At 36.9% G+C, this 21,981-nt stretch overlaps 1 protein-coding gene across 4 annotated transcripts in view; it reads right to left on the bottom strand.

Annotated features, from left to right (window-relative positions):
• The window catches only part of SNX13 (sorting nexin 13), a 105,638-nt gene extending 92,860 nt beyond the window's left edge, over positions 1 to 12,778 (bottom strand). For 2 of the 4 annotated variants that reach the window (XM_054564158.1, XM_054564159.1), the window contains exon 1: positions 12,029 to 12,564. In XM_054564158.1, coding sequence (XP_054420133.1) covers positions 12,029 to 12,040 — 12 coding nt within the window. In that variant the 5' untranslated portion in view covers positions 12,041 to 12,564. Of the gene's footprint in view, positions 1 to 12,028 lie in introns of all 4 variants that reach the window. The other 2 variants (XM_054564160.1, XM_054564161.1) reach the window with 2 other exon arrangements.
• Positions 12,779 to 21,981: the final 9,203 nt, after the last annotated feature.

Below are 21,981 nucleotides of genomic sequence, written 5' to 3'. Positions count from 1 at the left end.
AGACAGGAACACTGGGGAATTTTAGGTTATGGCAGTTACCATCCCCACCACAGAGAATAGTGGTTGTTAATTATCCAGCATTGCAACAATGCAAACCCCAGCCCCTCTTCTCCCTCAAATTCTCAGTAAAGTCTTCTACAAACACATGCGTGCACATGCGCACGAGCCATCTAGATATAATAAAACTCATGAAAAAATTCTATTTTCAAAATTCAAGTTAGGAAAAACTATAATGGCTTAATTTCAGCCCTACCTTCATCTATTTATTTTGTCTTGCATGTGCGATACTTGATACCAAATCCTGAAGCTAACTAAAAAAAAATGCACTGCAACACTTAAATATCTTTTGAAACCTAAGCACAATCCACAAAACAAAAGTAGATAAACTGGACTATGTCAAGATTAGAAAATTTTGTCCTGCATATGATACCATGAAGAAAATGAAAAGTCAACGCACAGAATGGGAGAAAATATTTGTAAATCTTATACCTGATTCTACCTGGAATAGACAAAAAACTTAAAACTAAATTAACAAAAAAAGACAAAACCCCCAGTTTTAAAATGAGCACAAAGATTAAGGGCTTTCCTGTTTGGAGTAACAGAGTCTAAAACTTATTGTGACAATAAATACACAGCTCTGTGAATATACTAAAAGCCACTGAATTGTACTGAATTGTACATTTTAATTAGATGAATTGCATCATATGTGAATTATATCTCAATAAACCTATTTTTAAAATTACTACTTACTAGTTGAACAACAAAGGAAAGTAAAATAAATTAGCAAAATAGGCTAAACAACAGACACATGGAATAGATTCAAGATAAAAACAATTTTAAGAAATAAGTATCTAAAAAAATACAGGGCAGAAAAGGTACTACCTTCAATGCAGTGGTTCTCAATTAAGGGCAGTTTTGCCCCTCCAAGAGACATTTAACAATGTATGAAAACATTTTTGGTTATCAAAATGGGAGGGTGGGGGCTACCATAGCAGCCAAAGATGTTGCTGTGTGCATCCTACACAGCATCCTAATACGCAAGACAACCACTCACAACAATAAAGAGGAGAAAGAAAAGAGGGAGGAGAAGAAAGAGAAAGAAAGACGGAGAAATTACGTATTTTGGATTAATGAGACATAATAATGATGTTGCTAGATTAGATCCTGGTTCAAACTGGGGAAACTTGTATACACTGAATATTAGATGATAATAGGGCATTGCTAGTAACTTTATTCAGTGTGAGAATAATGCTATAGTTCTATCAAAAAACACCCTTATTCTTGGGATATTTAGGGGAGTATTTTGAAAAGTGACAAAACACCTGCAATTTACTTTAAAATGGTTCAGCTACAGTAACAACAAAAATGACACAAAGAGAATGAGGTCTAAAGCAAACATGACAAAATGTGAAGAAATCTAAGTAGTTGGTATGTGGGTTCTGATGGCAATATTTCTAAAGGTTTCTGTATGTCTGCAATTTTGCATTATAAAAATCAGTAATTATGAGTATTTTCCCCAAAATACCTTATAAAAATACTAAAAATATGTAGAAAGCAGCTTAGATTTTGACTAAAAAAATTATAAACTATTGTATAATCTAGGGCCAGAATTATACATTTTTACATGGTAAATATGTAGGAAAAGATTCATATTGAACATGAAATAAATTCATATTATAGGAAAAAAATCCATAAACCTATATTAGTTCGGCCAAAATGTCCATTTAGTTTTTTTCCATAAAGTAAAAGACACAGTTTTCATTTTCAACAATAACTTTATTGATTTGGATTTTTTGATTGTGCCAGCTATCTCTTGCTTGGTAGAACATTGATTCCTCTCAACTAATGTCTCAATTTGATCGCTATGAACTTCAACTGGTCTACCCAAACATGGAGCATCGTCAAGTGAGAAGTCTACAGCACAAAACTTCACAAACCGCTTTTGACACACGCAGTCACAGCATCTTTTTTGTGTTTCAGTTGCATTACCTTTCTTGAAATAATAAAGCATACATAATATGCTGAAAATGTGTATTTTCTTCCATTTTCAATATTGAAATGGCTACACAAAAATTCACCAATTTTGATGTATTTTTTTTTAATGCATGTTGATATCAGAGCTATCACAATACAGTCTAACAAATTTGTTTCAAATGAAGTTCAAGACAACTAAGTGCTACTAGAGCCATTTACAAAAAAAAAACAAATGAAATTTTTGGCCAACCCCATATACACTTGTAAAAATATATACACCAATAACAACAAAAGGTTAAAAGCCATGAGAGATGTTATAAGTCATTAAGAAACAGAAAAAATACTCAAAAAGAAAAACAGAATAGGAGCAAGCAATTCAAAACAGAAAATACAAATGGCCTATAAGCGTATGAAAAATTATCAACCCCACCAGTAATCAAAAAAATCCAAACTAATTTTCACATATGTGATAGGCAAAGTTGAAAAATTGTAAGTCAAATTTGTTCATAATTTTAAAAAGCTAAATATAAGATTAAAAAATGTAAAGTTATGCTGTTGACATTGGTTAACATATAATTTTTAATACAGTATTCATCTATTTCTATTTTATTAAATATATTTAATCAGAAATAGAAGCTGAATTTCATCAAATGCCTTCTTGGTATTTCCTATAATATCAGTATTTTTTTCTGCATTGACCAAGCAATAAAGTTATCAGTTACAAAAATATATCTAAAAAGTGAGCCATTTTTGCATATCTGCAATGACTCCTGCTTAATTGTAGCATAGTCTTCTTTTAATGTAAAATCTGACATTAATCTAGTTCACTTACAATTTTTACATTTATAATCCTAAATGAAATTGTTCTATTAATTTATATTTAGTGAAGACAGGAGGCTGTACAAATTTGTACATATGACCCCACTTTAAGTAGTATACAAATATAGCAGAATACTGAAAATAGGAAATAGGTGATGAAAGTACAAGCAATTAATGTTTCTTCTTTACACTTAACTTTATGTTTCAAATTTTATAAGCATAAAATTTATATTGAATACTTCCAAAATAGCTATCTTCCTTTGAAAAAGAAAAATAACTTGTTGTGAATGTCTGCATAAAGAAAAGGAGACCCCTGTAAAACCTACTTGAAGCTCCAACAACAGACATTAAGTCTTTGCGTTAAAATGATACCATCTCTAACAGGTGATACTATTCCTACATCTAGAAGGCTCACTGTATGTGAACAAAGAAAAAGAAACCTCGATTTCCACCAACAGTTTTGTTGGAATTTTAAAAGGTTGAAAATCATGTTGCTACAAATTTCAATCATATTCTTAGAAATAAACGTATTTAAAATTCCATTTCTTATAAAACATCTAAGAACAAAACAGAAGTTTAAATTATATTTAAATTATTTCTTTAAAAAGCTCTCTCTGAATAATGGAGTTTTAATGCATTATTTTTCACGAAACAACCATGGAAATGTTTTAATAGGGAAGGGGATGTTATTCCGCATTATATTTCAATGCCAGAAAGGAAACATCAAAAGGAAATTAAAATCTTGACTACCCAGGTTCCTCACTAATTCTCCTAGTATCCCATGGATTCTTTGTTCTCTTTAGATCCTGTCACTATGACACTAAACTAAAACAAAATGTATTATTTTGATATAATACAGTATTGCACTTGTCATTCCTGGCCCAACAATCCCTACCATTCTGTTTGGGCCACATTACAGTACAGGAAGATCCTCACACATCAAGGCCATTCTCTATCATTACCTCATGAAAATTAAGCTGATGCATGGCAATTCATCTTAAGCTCCTCTAACAAAAGTGAGGTAGGGAAAAAATAGAAAGAACGGATTTACTTTATATATCAGAAGACTTCCAGCGACGAAAGTTCCTCTACTGAACTACACCCAACTTTTACCACAGCAGTTCACTGGTGCAAACGCAAAGTTAAACAAGCCATGTGAATAAGGGGTCCCTTTGTCCCTCGTTCATACAGGACTACACCAATGCGAGAATAAAAGTCCCAACAGGCACTACACAACTTCTGCTTTTCCACATAATACATAATTCAAGGGGAACTCAAACAACACAGCCTATCACAGCAGAGAGAGCTGGATCTTCCATTCTCAACATACCCGAACCGTCACCAGTCTCCAACCTTTCCTTTCCTACGAAAAAGGGCATCCTCACCACCACAACAGGGGCTGTCCTTTATAGAGCGCTCAGCACTGGGCCTTTGTTAACAACTCTGTATAGTATATATGTACACAATACATAGATTATAAATATACATTTATCATATATCTAATTCTCACAACTCTGACATAAATTAAATTACTAACTGCTCTATAAATGAGGAAACAGCTAGGTCATAGAATTGGACCATGAACTGAGCTTGCTTTAAAATTCAAGCAAGTTCTGAACCATTGTTTTACACTGACTCTCAAGAAGGATTTTAAAAAGGAGGTAGGGAGATGGGCAAAATTCTGCAAACTGTATCTGATTAATCAAATAACAGTAATTTATTAAGTTTTAAAAATTCAACTTCTCAGAAAAACCTTAAGTAACTAAACTGACACTAATGCTTAAAGTCCTTGGTACTTTTCAATATGATGTAGAATTTGTAGGTATTAGCATTTAGATAACTTTTAGGGCATGTTCTAGAGTTAGTACAGACTCAAATAAATTTCTTTCACATTCCTGAAGGCTATACAGTAACTCAACATCAGAACAATGATCCTGAAAGTACAACCAGACCTCTTAATTCACACTAAAAAAAGCACAACAGTGTTCATTAACTCAGAGATTATGAGCCTTTTAATCAAGATAACTTCAGACAAGAGGCATACAATCATAAAATATGCTGAACTGTATTTTTTAAATGTATACAAATTTTCTTATTTATTTGCCTTTTAAATTAACGATGGAAAATATTTTTAAGCCCATAAGTGAAGTATAACTTAAAAAACTAAGTTAAATTCTCCATTTTGGCCTGTTTGACATATTTGAGATGGGAGAAAAAGGTAAAGGGTGGGGAACAACTGAGATAGCCAACTGCAGACCCACGGGCATAGAGGAGAATAATGAAAGACAGAGCAGGGGTCGGGGAAAATCAGCACATCCTCTGAGTGACAGGGCACAGAAGGAAAAATGAGAATGGAAAGAAAAATAGAGATAGCCATAGCTCCACCCACAAAAGACTTTGCTGGCATAATCTCCAGATAAGTAAAATGTCATAACATGAACACCCCACCTTTGAGTAAAATCCAAAAGCCATTCTCCACACATACTTGTTGTCACACAACTAGCCTGAAAATAAGAGTCACAATACAAAGAATCACATACTCTCTCATGTGCCAAACCAGGCCCAGGCTAAAAATAGCCCCAGGGTTCCAGAAGCAAAAGGAATTCAGGTTTAAATAGAGTAACATTCAAGGACTCTCCAACAATGCAGGGCTAAGGTCAAAAGCAAAGCAGGATGTCAACTTACGAATTTCATAGAGGATTCAGGAAACTGAAGAAAACAGAGCAATAAGCCCACAACTGTGAATTACTCCACTTGATGTATATGAGTCCCCTCTACTAACTTCAAGATCATTAGACCAGTTTAATTTTCACAGTGGAACACAGAATCACTATTGAACTTTTCTGGCACATACTATTTCTAAATATGCAATGGAATTGTAGGTGGATGAAACCCTCTAACGATGTGACACAGAGAGGCACTTCAGTCGAGACTGTGGTAGCAGCTGCACTCCTTGAAAATAGGCCCCTAAATTTTCCAACTTGTTGAGATCCATGACTGGATTTTTACTTGCAAACTTTCAAGATAGCATTAAATGTCATACAAATTATGAAACATTCAACAAAGTGTTACAAAAAAATCAGCATTATTGTACTATTATAAACAAAACTTTCAGTTTATCTGGTTCAGGAATATGTTTTTAAGTGGCACACATGAAATCATAATAAAATTTAAACAGTACAAAGTACAAGATAAAATCCAAGCTGTTCCTGCATTTATAATTGGCTACATGAATATAACATCAATTTAATCAGATTTTTCCTGCAGGAAAAATTAACAGAGACTTACATTCTAACTAAAAGCTTGATGTTCACCTTTTTTTGTCAAAAATTTTTTTGTTTTGTGACCCAAAACACAGTATTAAACTACAGTGCACTGTTTAAAAAAAATGTCTAATGGACATAGATAGTAAACAATCCATGAAGGGTAATTAACGTGATAGTTTAAATTTACCATAGACAATGTTTGTCTTAGTAATTTTTCACTTTTACCTTAATTTTACTGCCAGGAATATTCAACATTCATTCAACAGATATTTAGTGAGGACTACTAAGCATCCAGCTCTGTTCCAGGCACTGGGAATACAACTGTGAGCCCCATCTTCAGGAGTTTACATTCACGTAGGGAAGAAGTGTAAAATAAGCAGATAAATGAAAGGTGGATGGGGACCAAATATTACTTTCACCAGAGTAATGGAATTCAGCCTGGCCTTATGGTAAAATTTGGTAGACCTCTTAAGGAGATTTAAAAAGTCTTTTCAAGAAAAAATATAATGACAGAAAAATTCACAGATTTTTCTTTTCTCATTGTTTTCTTTCACTTCACATTGTGAATTAGCTTGGAGCAAAAATAGACAGTAGAGATGGGCTGACTACAGTTGCAAGGAGCTCATTTTAAAGCTGCCATCTCATCTAAAGTGGTAGCTTTACCTGGGGTTTAAAGCTAATACAAGTAATTACCTTTTCCTCCTCTTCATTTTTCACCCTTTAATTATATTACTTGTTTGATTCTGACAAAAGACCTCAAGGCTTTGGCTGAATGATGGCCCGACTGGCACAATTTAATTCTGACAGTTAATTTTCTGAGGGCAGGTTTTAGGTCTGACTCACCACTGAAGCACCAGAACATAGCAAGTGCCTACCACACAGTAGGTGTATTTGTGTTTGGTAAACAAACCAATCCACTAAAAATAATGTCCAGTACAAGTCATAACCAAAGCCCTCTAAAAATCATCCTATACAACAGCTTTTCCTTTTAAGAATGGTACCAGGATTTTTAGAATTTACCAGGGTTGATTAAAAATAAAAGATTTCTTACTAATATTTCGACACACAAATGACTGCTAACCTTCAAATAAGTAAGCTTTCACAAAATATTTTGTGGAACTTCCCTTTCAGAAATTCTTTGGCATCAGTTTACTAACCACATAATAAAGAACCCTCATTACTAGGTTGCAGGACATGCGTTGAGTCTATTTTTTTCCTTTCACTTCTTTTGAGTCTATTCTCTGCCTCCTCTGTAACCATACCAATGGCCAGGGACCACTTTCTTTTTCCTGGGATCCACCCCCCACCCACTGAAAAGCTAGGGAGCCATAAAGCTAGATGGAATCTAGGACCTCAATTCATATTAGTACATACAGAAAAAAAAAACAACCTGATACTAACCACTGATATTTGTATAATGATTGACAGTTTACAAAGAGTTACATATCCTCTTTAATTTTATTTGATCTTCACAATAATGAGAGAGCAGCTTAGGAAGGTGCTATTATTATCCCAATTTTACATAGAAGGAAACTAAGGCTCAGAAAGTTCAAACAACTGCCCCAATGTCACATCAGAAATAAGTAGTGAAGTTGGGACTCATCCTTATAATGCTTAACATACAGGTCACTTGCGTGCTACCTCACTACTGTGGTAGGTATTGCTGACAGACACAAGTATGTATTACCATGACTCCAGCCTTTTTTCACTCAATTTCAACCACGTTTTTTTAAACGGTATGTTAAGAGCTGTCTACTTGCTTTAATTCCAAGTTCACTCTCTTAACAGCATTTTCTAGCTCTTAAAGTCCTTTCAAGGCCAATGGACCTAAGGTTCTTTCTCTGGTTAGTTGCCTTTACAGTATCATTAATGAATAATTAAAGAAATAGCTTATGTCGTTTAAGAATTAACCCATCATAAGAGTATTTCTATTAACAAATATATCAACAAAATCAAGTCATAATTTTTTACTAATCATTTATTATGAGCAAGAGTGTCTCACTGTGAGAGTGTGTGTGTGCACGTGCGTGTGCAAATAGAGCCCTGCCAGTCCAGAGCTCCTTCCTTGATGCACAACTCATCACACCTCAGGATTTCCTAAAATGAGATACAAGAAATTCTGTAAGTCTCCACATTAGACCGAGTTCGCCAGAGAAACAAAACCAAGAGATTAAACAACTTTGAAATATAATGCAAATTCTACCACCTGCTTTGAGGGTAAATCACCTATCAAAAGCTATGAGCAGTCCTCCAGAGAAGAGACCTAAATTCCTTCATGCACATATCTACCAAATTTATTTGAACCACAAAATTTTACTCCCTTAACAACTATTAACCGAGGACTTCTAAAAGTGCTACATTTTATACCTTTTTCCATCTGTATCATATTTATTAACCAAAAAATCAAGAGTTAGCGCTAATATATAAAAAAAATCAATAAATCTGGATGGAAGTAACAACACAAATATAAAATAAACCACTTTTACTTAACATTAACTAATATCCCACATTTACACACAACCCAAACAACTATTAAGTTTAAATAAGTAAAATTTGCATTTGCTATTTTTAAAAACACAAGTGTCAATAGGCTGGTAATTGGTTTTCACATGAAACAACCTCCAGAATATACCAAAACAATGGTACAAAATTAGCATGTTTTTCTTTATCTTCTATACCTTTAGTTTTCAATAATAATAAATGCCCAGAATAATAACCCTAATAGCTTTGAAACATCAAAGAATAGTTTAAAAGTGTGTTAAATGAAAACTAATAAATATTTCTTCATATTCAATGTTGTGAAAATTCAGATTAAGTGACACAAATTATCATCTGTAATTAATTTTGATATATAAAAGTTAACTCTTATTTTAAAAATGGGAATTTGGGGTTAGAAGGTGAGTGGGTATTAAACAAATAATTTTTAAGTATATTACGACAAATTTTTTGCCAAATGTTGCAGGAGTAACATTAAGACGAAGAAGTCCTAACAGGAGCAAAGACAGTACAAGGAAAAAAAACAAAACAAAACTGGACATATAAAAAAAATAAAAACAAGATGACCTCCTGGAGCTGTATTTTCAATTCACACTAATCTATCGTATTTCACAAGTTTCAAAGTTCACTGCACATATCTGCTCAATTGAGTCATTTTCTCTTTTAGCGTAATTTAATATAGCCCTTTGTTGATCACTTGTATAGTTTCTCATTTCTGACAAGGTTTCAAAGATCTATTCTGACAAAAAGCAAAACATTCATATGAATGTTTATCATTGTTATGTTATTGTGTGTATACCTATCTGGAATCCTCACCTCGATTAAAAAAAAAAAACAAACTAAAAATGGTATAATGTTTATCGTCAGGTACAAAAAGTTAATGATGCATTCCATTCCAAACCACAAAAACAACACACAATTTGGAATAAGAGGACTTTGATGTGACTGCTGGCTCTGCTACTCACTACAAGCGAGCCACTTCAACTCAACCTCAGCCTTCTTATCAGGCTAATGGAGAGCCTGTCATCTACTTCAATGTCAAAATGTAAAAGAATCATGCAGAGAGTACAGGCACCACTTTCTTCTGAGCATAGGCTATGCTTGCTGAACGTGAGAATCTTTCAAAACACAGGTCTTCATTATGCATTTTAATATCTAACATAAATTAAATCCTATTCCTTGTTTATCTAATGTTAGCACTACAAGAAGCAGTAAAAAGGAGTTCCATACTACTCACTTTTTAGTAACTAACACTGAGTAAAAAAAAAAATTTAAACCCTCACCCAAGGATATGTCTATTGATTGTAGAGGGGTGGGCTGGCAGAGAGAGAAAGAGAGAAAAAGGACTCCAAACAACTGAGTCACTCAGCCAGGCCGAGTCAAATTCTCTTATCTAAAATATTTCAAAACAGGGCTTTTTCTGAGCTTTGTTTAAAAAAACAAAAAAGCTAAAAGTAAAGAAGTCTCAGGTAATGATAACTTTCAGTGTATCTTGACCATATTCAGACAAGAAAGTAGCCTATTTTAAAATCTATCAAAAGAGCTGAAAACTATTCATTGAGAGCAAAATGGTCAGAGCTCGGTACTGAGAGTCAGGAGATGGGATTCTAGTTTCACCTTTGCCACTAGTGTTTGACCTTGGACAAGTCTCTGGACTTCAGTTTTCTAATCTATAAAATGAGTGCCAAAGAACACAGATCAGATCCACGTACCACTTAATCTGGACCTTACTTTAGAGAGGCAATCCAGTGTAGTGGTTAGCAGACTTGGCGGAGACTGCCAAAGCTGGAACGCTGGCTCTGCCACTTACGAGCTGTGCATGGTACACACCAAGCACTAAAGTGCATCTTATTACTCTCACTGACTTACTGTTTAAAATATGTCACTGAAACACAAAATTATTATAAAATACAAAAGCTTAGAAGTTCAATCTTTCCAAATCAAGACTATCATTTTACTGTACTAGCAGACATAACGAGTTCATGTGAAAGCATTACAATTGTTTTAAAATGTGCTAACCTAAGCCAAGTTTAATAAAAAGGTTCTCTTATAATATCGTACATTAGAGACACCACTGAAAACTTATTATAAGGCTAGTTATTCTTAACAAAATTTCACACTGATGGTAAAAATAGAACTTCTGCTACTTCTAAGATCTTTTTTTAAACTAATACTGCTAATGACAACAGAAACTTATGGTATACCATAATCTACAGGAATGAAATAAACTCCAGAAATGAAAGAAAAAAATCTGTGGAATCTGGAAATACACAGCGAACTACAAACTACTAAAAATAAGTAGTTCATGAATTAAAGTCAATCAGTAAGTATTTAATAAACACGTCATATGCCAGGCTCTGTGTATAGATTATTAAGCACAAATACCAAAGTAGGAAGTTCCTCAGAGTTAACCAAGTTGGAAAGGCAAGTAAGTCCTTTATTACCACAAACGTTCTTATTTTCTTTTTGGCCCAAATAAGAATACCTCCCACTGCCCATTAAAACTGATTCCCATCCTGAGTTCGGCCCCAAAGATGCCCAAGCCAGTCCCTGACAGCTGACACCGGAATCCTCACAGGACTTCGAACAGTTTTTAAGATACTTCCTTAAATCTACAAACTTCGGAATTTATCTTCATTGATGCCTGCACCAACCTATACCACTATATCCAACTGTATTCACTGTGTCAAATACTTAGTTACATCAATTTGGTTCTTAAAGTAAAGGCAAAGTCTTCTTCAAAGTCTGCTTTTTGCAATGGACATTAGGCACTAGAAATTGACCGGCTAGTCATAGCTGCCCTATTTCCATTTCAGGTCCAAGGGAAAAAACCTGTTTCCGAGAGAGAGTACCAAGGGAACGTTAAGCAATCAAGAGGGTGGATGCCAAACAGAACTTTCTTCTTCCCACGATTTAAGCGAAAGGTGACTGGGTGTGGGAGTGGAGCTTACCCAAGGGTCGCGGAGGAAAGAGAAGGTCCACGAAGTAGTCAAAGGTGGGGGTGGGACACAAGCCGGTCTGGCCAAGTGACAAACCCAGGATGCTGACCGAGCGTGGAGGTGGAGGGCCGTGGAGGCCGGAGGCTGGAGAAGGGACAGTTCGGGCACACCGTGGGGAAATGGGAACCAGCGGCAACGCAAAGACCCTCGCTACCACACAGCAGCACGTAAGTGGACACCACGAAGGGAGAGGCAAGTTAACAGGTAACGACCGCAGGAGGGAGAGCAGTGCCAGGGACGACGGGCAAGTGACAACTGCGAAAGAAGAGCACAGGCAGCAGGAGGTAGCGAGACTCTGTTGAGTCAGCACAGATCCTATTCAGGGGGCACTTGTAGGATCCCCGCTGCTCCTCGGGCCCCGCGGCCCGCTGCCGAGGGTCGGGCCCGCGGGCGCGAGAAATGATGTTCTCTGGCGGGCTGGCACAGACCCCTTCCCCATTTCACAGGTAAACACTGGCCGCCGTCTCCGCTTACCTCTGTTAACATTATTACACCCCAGGGAAGTGAGCTCCTCCCTAGCCTCGCCGCATGGCAGCAGCCGTAGCAGCACCGAAAACTGCCCGAGCCGCCGCCAACGGCGGCAACAGATCCTTCAGTCCTTTCCCGGGCGGCAGCTTTACTCGGCTTCGCTGGCTTCCCCCCGGCCCGGCTGCTCGCGACGGACGCGCCGCCATCTTGGAAGAGCGACGTCCGCGTCTCCCCGCGACGTGCGCTCCCATTGGCGGACGCCGGAGCCGCCGGCGTCTCGTGAGTGTCGCCAAAGCGCCGGCGCGTCAGGGTGTGGAGAGCGGCGTCCGGTAGCCCACTCGGAACCGGTCCCTGGGCACTTGGAGTTCGGTGCTCATGTCGAAAAGGGGTCGCGGGGAATGGAGAGAGGTCCCGGCGCCAGGCTAGCGAAGGAGCCGGCGCGCACGCCAGCGAGACCCGCTTGTCCTCCGCCGCTCGCCGGGGTCGGCCGGCCCTGGGGTGGAGCGAGACCGACGGAAGCCGAGCCTTTGACGGATGGCGCTGCGGAGCTCGCGCGTCTCGGGGACAAGGTGGCAGATGTCCTGTAGAAAAGCTTCCCCCTCTCATTGCTCTGGCCCCGGCAGCAGCTGAAGTGCGCGCGGGAGGTTCGGGTGCCTGTACGTCTGGGCTTTAAATAAGATCCGAAAGTGCTCCCAGCCCTGTCGTTCTCTCCTAAACTTTGACGGAAACTTTCCTACGTCTGTACCAATCCTCGGCGAGTTCTTTACTGGGGTACGCGACAGGTTGTGGAAGTGATACGGGGCATATCAGCTTTACCCAGATCCCAGCAGTTAGGACTGTCGCTGATGAGTTGATTGGCCAGCTTCTGCATAACAACGAGGGCTTAGAGGTCCCCCCCGCCCCCAAAATTAAAGTCACTTATGTTTTCTAACAGCCACCTCTGCAGCTTTACTGGCTTCTTGACCCGAGGTGTTTGACTATCAGGGTCAGCGAATTTTAGCAGGTGTCATTGTAAAGAGTCCCAACTTCGCTGGGCTAGAACTCGAGAACGCAATGTGCCTGGAAGCCCCTGAGATAGCTCTGAGCCTGCCGCTGGGTACAGTGTGTGGAATTCGAGGCCGCTACTTTTACCTCCATCGCCGTTTACCGGAACCTGCTGTGTTACCCAATTGTAGAAACAGTGCCCCCCAAAATTGAGAAGTAAATGTTCACATTTGACATACAGAACCCCTTTCCTTCTGGTTTGTTTTGTTTTGTTTTATTTTTTAAACAAGGGGTACAAAGGCATTTTGGAAAATTAAAACTAGTAGTAGTTCCTTTTCCTTTGTCAGAGTCGCCCCCCTCCCTCCATCCTGTTCCTTCATAATAGTACTATGAAGAAAATGAAATTTACTTATTCTCATCTCAAAGCATTTAGTGAAGATACTACGGATCTTGTGCTATCTCTATGCTATTGTGTCCTTAACAAGGAAACAAAATGGTTCATTTAGATTGGAATTAAAGAAAAATTCTGATTTAACTCCCTGCAACTAATTGAGGCCAGGTAGGTTTTGTTGCTTTAGTTTATATCTGATACATCTGTATTTCTGGGCCAGCAAAATGCTGACCTCTGCAACACAATAAAATGTGTTACTGGTGTTGACAGATTAAGCCATGAATAGGAAAATAAGATTGGAAAATACTATCTGGACTAAGATATTAAGGGAAACCAAGAGATACTAGAAACTACAAGGAACCTGGAAAAAGATACTGTTCCAACCTGTAAATAAGAAAACAGAGAAGGAATCTCATTAATATTTAAGATTCCAGCTAGTGAATTAAAACTGTACTTAAAGTGTCTGGCATGAGTATTTAATTTTCTATATTTTTCCAATTCCACAAGCAAGACATTTTCACTTACTTTAATGTTACGTATCGACACAAGGTTTATACCGCCTGAAGTATGACATGGATATGCTTTGAACATTCAGATGTGACTGTAGACCTCAGAACAAGCCAAAACCATTAGCTCCCAGCTTTCTCAACCAGTCTTTCTGTGACCTAAAAAACCTTATGCTAGCTAGCCTACCAAGTCCCTGCAGTCACCTCTCTGACCTCATTTCTACTAAGCACTTTGTTCTAGCACCATGTTCCTGTAACAACAGGGCATCCTCTTGCCCTGGGGCCTTTGCACTGACTGTTCCCTTTATCTGGAAAGATCTTTCCTTGAGATACTTGCATGGCTAACCCCCTCACTTCTCTGTCCCATCTTTGCTCAAATGTCACCCTTTCCAAAGAAGCCTGCTCTGACCATCTCATTTAAAATGTTGCCTCTCGCCAAGCATCCTTTCCTTGCTTCCCTTTTCTTCATAGAACTTACACCTTCTAACATAAATACTATTTTTCTTATTGTCTCTCTTCCTTCTACTAGAATGTAAGCTCCATGAGGTCAGGATTTTTTTCTGTTTTGTTCAATGATACCTTCTCAGCACCTATTCTAGAATTCAAGGATAGTGCATGGCACGTAATAGACAAATATTTCTTAAATGAATGGGCGAATCACTTCCTAAAAGACCCCAAAAGGAATAGTCCTAATTAAACTTGATAAACAAAATCCTTGATGTTGAAAGACTTTTTTTAATTGGCCATTTGGTGTTCCTATCTTGCAGTTATGGGGAATAACTTTTATTGTCACTAAGAATGCCGGAGAGAAGTTTATGGCAATTGTTAGCTATACCTATTATCCCTTCACATGTACATGGCAAATATTTTCAATGGTGGTAACAGGAGGGGATATAATAAAGATAAAATACATTAAAAACAAACTAATATTTTAAGCATCCATCAAAGTCATTTTGCTAGCAAGGGAATCAACAAAGAATAAGATGTTGTTTTAGAGTTATGGAAATTTAGGAGTTAGATAGTTGAGAAAGAATGCATACAGGAGCAACTAGGTTCTTTAAAAAAGTAAGCACCTAATTTGACACAGATTGCAGTTTTATTCCATGTGATCTTAAAAACATCCTATCACTTGTTATAGAGGAAACCTGGGACAGGCTTATCTGAGATGCTGGGTTCTTTGGCTATCAATCAGAAATTTAAAACAAACAAAGCAATCGATCTTAAGAAACACATGATAAGGATGCATCTGTGTCTATCATTCCCAGATGTTTGATTCTCCAATAGCAGATCCAATCTGTCTGATTAACAAGAAAGGATGACAAAAAGAGGTCAGAGGCAGAAATCAAGTGTCTGATGCTTTCAAACAGGCCACTGCCAGTGATTTCTAAACCTCCAAATGACAATTCTCAATGTCCAGTTTGCTTATTTTTTAGTATTTTAAAAAAAAATCAGCTACATATTTAAGAGCTCTGGCTGGTTTAGCCAGTGGATTGAGCATTGGTCTGCGAACCAAAAACCTGCTACATGTTCAGGTTAGCACAAATTTGCTGTAATTCCTTTTGAGAAACTGGCAAAGTATAGAATCAACCTCCCAAGCAAGTTGCATCTGTCAAACAATTGTCACATTTAATCTTCTGATTTCTTAAACCATGCTATCAACTTCAGTTTCTTCATAATGCAATGTCACCAGTGTCACCATCTCCACAGAACATTAAATAGTATTATGCATTCATTAACAAGGTCCAGTTTAAAGCCAGTGAATCCATATTGAAGTAACACAATGACAACAGTGGAGACACTTTCTAAAAAGAGACAACTGCAGGATATCCTATTCTTTGTATAGCTTTAGTATAGGGTAAGAGCAAGCAGAAATCTCGCAGCATTTCTTCATGATGTGATATCTACCTTCAAATAGCCCAGCATACACTTTTTTCTTGCATGGTATTTTTGGAGGAAATACTGAGGCAATTTAAGCCTAAGAGACACATGGAAATAATAGGAAGCTTTGCTAACAGCAGATACAGTCCCAGTAATGTCCACATGTCTCTTCAATAATAGTGCCATGAAACCAAGCCCTAAAATGAAAGGACCATGTTATGTATACACACATAATATTATATATATGTCTTTATTATATTTCAGAAGTATTATTAAGTCACTAGCAATCTCAGCCAATATTTTATAAAATAAATATTTTTACATCACAAAAATTAGACCCAGAGCACTTTCAAACATTTAATTCTCAATGAATATTATATTTCAGACCTATTATGGGCCGGGTGCTGCAGAAGACATTTTACATATATTCAACATTTTACATATATTTAACGATTGAAAAAGATCATCACAGTAGATCTTATTACCCTCAGAGGTGATGACAGGTTTAGTAACTTGCCCGAGATCACCTCTCAAAAATACATACTATTTGACATGATTTATCACCCTTGACATTGATCTTGACCACCTGGCTGAGGTGGTGTTTGCCAGGTTTCTCCGCTGCAAACTTACTCTTTTTCCCACCTTTTCACACTATACTCCTTGAAAAGAAGTTACTATGTGCAGCCTACTTTTAATGATCAGTGATTTATGCTCCTCCTCCTCGAGGGGGGCGTAATCTACATAAATTATTTTGATTGATTTTGCATAGGAAGTTTTCTGCATTTTACTGAATCAATCATTTGTTTATGTGAGTATGAACTCACAGATATTTATTTTATACTTTGGGTTAAATCCATTACTATTTTATTTTTTACATTGTCCCAGCTTTGGTGATTGGGAGCTCTTTCAGTTGTCCTATATTTTTTAAATATCCATCAGTGTAAGGTGGTTTTTTGTTTTTGTTTTTGAGCACTTTTTTACTTCCTGGTACTACATCGTACCACAGTCCTAGAATCAGTCATTTCTCTAGGGAACTTTGGTTCTTTTATTGAAGAATGATATTGGTAATCAAGATGGAGGGACTAGCTGTGTTCTTTACTACTCAGAGTGCCCTTTTTTTCAGCCCTGCAGTTGACAAAACAAGGAAATATATGGGTATACACTAATCCATATATAATACCTACCTATAAATATTTCTGTATGGAACTATCTGTATATTAAGCTAAACATGTATCTACTAATGTATCCAACTCTAACTCATTACCAGCGGGATCACTCCAGGACGGATTATCTCCCCTTTGCTAATTTGTGAAATTCCACTCTAACAGGGTTACTACCATCTGCCATCCATGTACTTAATTGCTCAGTTTCAGTATACATGTATAGCAATATTGTTCACCAATACCCCCTTGCAAAAACAACTTTATGAACTAGAGTAAATGTCTAGACATAGTTCCTTTTGTTTTGTGTTACAAACTTCACGTATTCCCAAGATTGCTTAGTTCAGCACCTTTCCAACACCCCCTTTATAAGATTGTTTCATAAATTTGTAATATTGTTAGATTCTCTTGCAGTCCACTCTCTTTCTTGAGATTCCCCAACCTTCTAAATGATTTGATTTTTAAAAATTGTCACTCTCTGTGCTGACTTTTGAAAAAAATGTATATTATATTAAACAGAATAGTTTCACAGCCCTACAACATAAAAAGAAAGGGAAATGCACAGCAAAATTACTTTTACAAAATTATTTTTGTCTATAGGACCAAACAAATAATGATATTATAGAAGAAACTTCACTTGCTCAGACTGGGTGGCTCTGTTGGTTGGAGGTTGTCCTGTACACAGAATCGGTTCAATTCCAGTCAGGTCACGTACGTGGGTTTTAGATTTGATCCTCAATCAAAGCATCTACGGGATCTAATGGATGTTTCTCTATCTCTCCGTCTCTCTCTCTCTCTCTCTCTCCCTCCCTCCTACATACCCTCCCTCTCTAAATTTAATAAACATATCCACAGGTGAGGATTTAAAAAAAAGAAAAAAACTTCACTTGTATATAAACAGATACCAATAAAGATATATATACTCATGTGTAATATCAGATATATAATTCTCTAGAATACCTAATATTAAGTTCTCACCATGTGCCAGGCTCTGTTTTAAGTGCTGCACAACAACCCAAGGCTCAGAAAGTTAAGGGATTCTTTTTTGCCCAAGTTAACACAACTATTAGTAGAATGAATATTGAGTGAAAAAGTAAAATATATACATACATTGTATATGTATATGTATGCTGTATAGTTACATAATTTAGAATTTAGTATATGTATATATACTGTCTTTAAGTATATTGAATCAGGTAACTTTAAAAACTAAAAATTTGCAATGATCTTGTCCCCAGTTTTTTATATAAATCATAAGACTTGTGATGAGCTTTTGACCTCCTGTTTTTGCCTTTAGCCAAAGGAGGAAATGAGAAAAGGAATCAGTGCTCAAAGACAAAACCTAATATGTCCCCATATTTAAGGCTTACCTCAGCTAGTTCCATTTCTGCACAGTAAGGGTGAAATCAAAGACTGTTATTATATTGCTTTCTACTTTACTAGCATAACAATTAATTCAAAAAATATGATTATCCTAAGAATCACTATTGTTTTTAAATGGTGATATATTAAATTAATTGGCACAAAGTTACTTTGACCTGTGTTCATCTTTGAATATATGATCTTTCTATTTTCAAAAAAAAAATTAAATTTAAAACTATTTGTAATAGATGTACGATTACATGGAAGCACTATTAGATATATGGCTGTGGAACGGAAAGAATAAAAGCCTGAGAAGATTTGCACTGTGGTTCTGTCTTTGCAATTAAATATGATTAAATCTTCTAGTGAAAGTTCATCATTTGTTAAGCTTCAGTGTCTTTTTTTGTAAAGCTAAGAGGTTGAAATCTACAATGAGATGAACACTAATATATTCTGTACAGTAATAGAGTTGGTTATTTGAAGCATCAATGGATCCTTGTGGCTCAAGCTCAAATAATCTTTAAGATTTCTTTAAATTTTAAAACTGTGGTATTATGATAGAAAGTAAATTGCCGTTCATTTTCCTATCACTTTACTTCAACAAGTGTATTCATCATCACCTTTTTAAAAAACCTTGCTACCAAGCAGAGATACGCACTGCTGTGAACTGTTTTTGCGTATGGAAATGAACCTGAATTACCACATTTCCTCTTAAAATAAGACACCTCCTACCTAATCATGGTCATGTGTATAAATGCCCACAGAGAAATCAGCAGAAATGTCAAGAAAAGGTCTAGTGTGTAAAAACCAAAGTAAATAATCAAGTACAAGACATGTAAAATCAGGCTACTTATTCTTGAAATCTATAGGGCATTCACCGAATTTGAATGGATAAGATTTATCTTGTTCACTTAATCAGCAAAATGCTGAGGGCTTCACATTTTATTTATAGATGTCCTTTTTGGGTTTTCCTGTTGCTGGGGAAGTGTTCTTTTCTGTTGCTAACTGAGAGCTAACTGTTTGGCCTTGAATGGGTCATGTTTGTTTTTATAGGTAGGTGTGGTAGAAGGATGAATGAAAAAATCCATTTTTTAAACTGTGTTTCTATAAGTCAGATGCTTGCCTTCTGACTAAAGGGATATGATTGACTATTTACCCAAGAATCCTTTAATAGTTTCATGAAATTTGCTCATTTGTTTACACAATATTTTATTCACTAAATCTTAAATGGGCTAACTATTCAAATTTTAAAGATGACGGGGAAATAAGATTCATGTTGAAACATCTATTATCACTCAACCTCTAGTGGTTAGAAGGTACAGAAAGGATATTTATCATCTTTACATTTTTGGTCAATATAATTTAACCTCAAAAAGGCTGGGAGGTGGAGGTAGAAATAGATGAGATCTGGCTTTCCCTTCAAACCTTATGATCAATACAAGCCATCTTGCTCTTCATCTTTATATATTATTGTTTGCACTGTCTAAGCCAGAAAAATGATGGGAGAAATATCACAGGCAAGCAAATCTGTATGAAATATTACTGTACCTAAAACTGCATGAAAAAGAAATGGCCATTCTGGCTATCCTAAGCTTAAAATAAGAATTGCAGAATCGTTTTTAATGTAATTTTGTTAACCTGAAATTAAGTTCTAATATTCTCACATCTTAATTGTGTCAAAGTACTCTGTGAAACACTGTTGATTTCTTAAACAAGAGCTTTTATCTTATTGGAAGCTGTGTCTCTGGGTAACACATCAAATTTTTATTTCCTGGTTATGCCAGAAATTTAGGGGACACTGAAACTCGCTGCTGTGAAAATATAATTGAGTTTCTGTCTTCCAAATTTCATTTATTTAGAAGGAAGCTGTTATTCTCTGGGCCATTGGCTTTAGGGAAAGAGGGAATATTTCAGAATATTTCTCTGAATCATTTTGTGGCATGATTATACTGTGTGGACCTTTCATTTCAATTTCCTCCAGGGCACTGAGGGAGATTACAAACCCTGCCTATCTAAGAGGTGAAGTAGTGCAACTATCTGAGACCGATGGAACACGGCAATCCTCCCCTCTCTCCACCTTCCAAGGTGACGTGGACGCTACCGGTTGAGATAATAGAAACTTCAAGATGGAAGGAGCCACACAGGAGAGCCTGTCAGCTAAATCAAAAACAGATCTTTGGGATATGCCTGAGTGGTAAATTCTTTTGCTGTGGGTTGTTGTTATGGTAATTAGCAATACATAGGCTGAACAAAACACTCTGTAACTCTCCGTACTGTGAAGAGAAAGTGCCTACCTAACCTGAGAAATCCTCACCTTCTCTGCCCCCTCTCCCTTAAGTGGTTTTACTTAGTATATCCTTCAAAGTTACACAATTTTCTAAAAGGAGAACCACTTTGATAAGCCATGGCCTGGATGTTACAGACTAGACACACACACGCACACATGCAGAGCACCTAAAGATTCCTGGGGTAGGGGATGGGCTCAAGACCCTTCTCCATCCAGTCAACTAAGAGAAGAAAACTAGGGAAGGTAATGAAGTGTGGAAAAGAGTGAATAAGAGACAGGCATGAACCAGAATCAAGGACCAGTTGCTCTGAAAATTCTGAGAGCCCTCCTAGAATTTAATAGCCATTAGCAAAGGATGTGGACAAATTGGGAAGTAAGAAGGGAGTACAGTAAGGTGTTTGGCTTAGGAATTGTGTCAAAGATGACTTTCTGGTCACCTGGACTCAGGGTAGGTTTTGCCCTGAGGATGTGTTACAGGTGCTCCTCACCTCTGAACAGTTCACTCAGGAGCAAGTGAACTTCTGTCTATTAAGGTGCATTGTGTCTCTGGCTGCCTTTAATCCTTGTGGTAAGTACTGATAGCCCCATTTTTAAAATAAAGAAATCGATGCTCAGAAGATTACTTAATTTTCCTAGGAGTTCTCTACTAATAAATAGCAAATCAGTTTGAATTTAGACTTTTCTGGCTTGAAACTTAACTGGTTTTTTTTTTTTCTGCTATTACCCCCACAAGCTCAGACTGAAATCTAGGAGTTAATCTACTCTTTGAATAGCCAATAAAAGCTTATCTCTTTTCTCCAAGCATTTCCTGCTTTTTACACAGTCCAGATCTCAAGAGGGTCCCTTGAAATAAACTACCAGGATGACTTGGTTTTTCCAGCTTGCCTGCTTCCCCCAACCCTACTTCATATAAGAAAAGACAAGATTATGAGTCCAATAGAGTTTCATCTGATTTCTTCTGTTAATTTATATTTCTACTCTAATGTGAATGCACTTTACTTGTCCTAATTGTAAAATGTCACTGTCACATATTTACTTAATTTTCTCATTTGACATGCTTTATACATTCAGCTAATCTCACAGAGCCTACTTGTGACTGCTTTATCATTGACATCAATACGGCCTTATGTGTTTGCCTGGTGTCTACTGGCCCCTGCCTCAGGCCATGGTTATACCTGTAAGTTAAAGGTCTCTGGTCCATTTCTTTCGTTCTGCCTCCCTTTCAAAGTGAGCTGCTAGCTTTATCAGTCTGTTCTCCTTCACTTTCCACCCTCAGAATATTAAGCTTTTCTTATTCTAGACCAATTGCATATCCCACTCCTCATCTGCTTGTGACATTGGTAAGTCTACCATTAATCAGACTTCCTCTTCCTCCTTAGGCTAATCCCTAG

The sequence above is a fragment of the Pteronotus mesoamericanus genome, unplaced genomic scaffold (assembly GCF_021234165.1).
Source record: "Pteronotus mesoamericanus isolate MK-2021 breed Mesoamerican mustached bat unplaced genomic scaffold, CSHL_Meso_final scaffold_85, whole genome shotgun sequence".
Lineage (NCBI taxonomy): Eukaryota > Metazoa > Chordata > Mammalia > Chiroptera > Mormoopidae > Pteronotus > Pteronotus mesoamericanus.
Note: the sequence above shows the minus strand (reverse complement) of the source record. Positions and strands in the feature narration are given on the sequence as shown.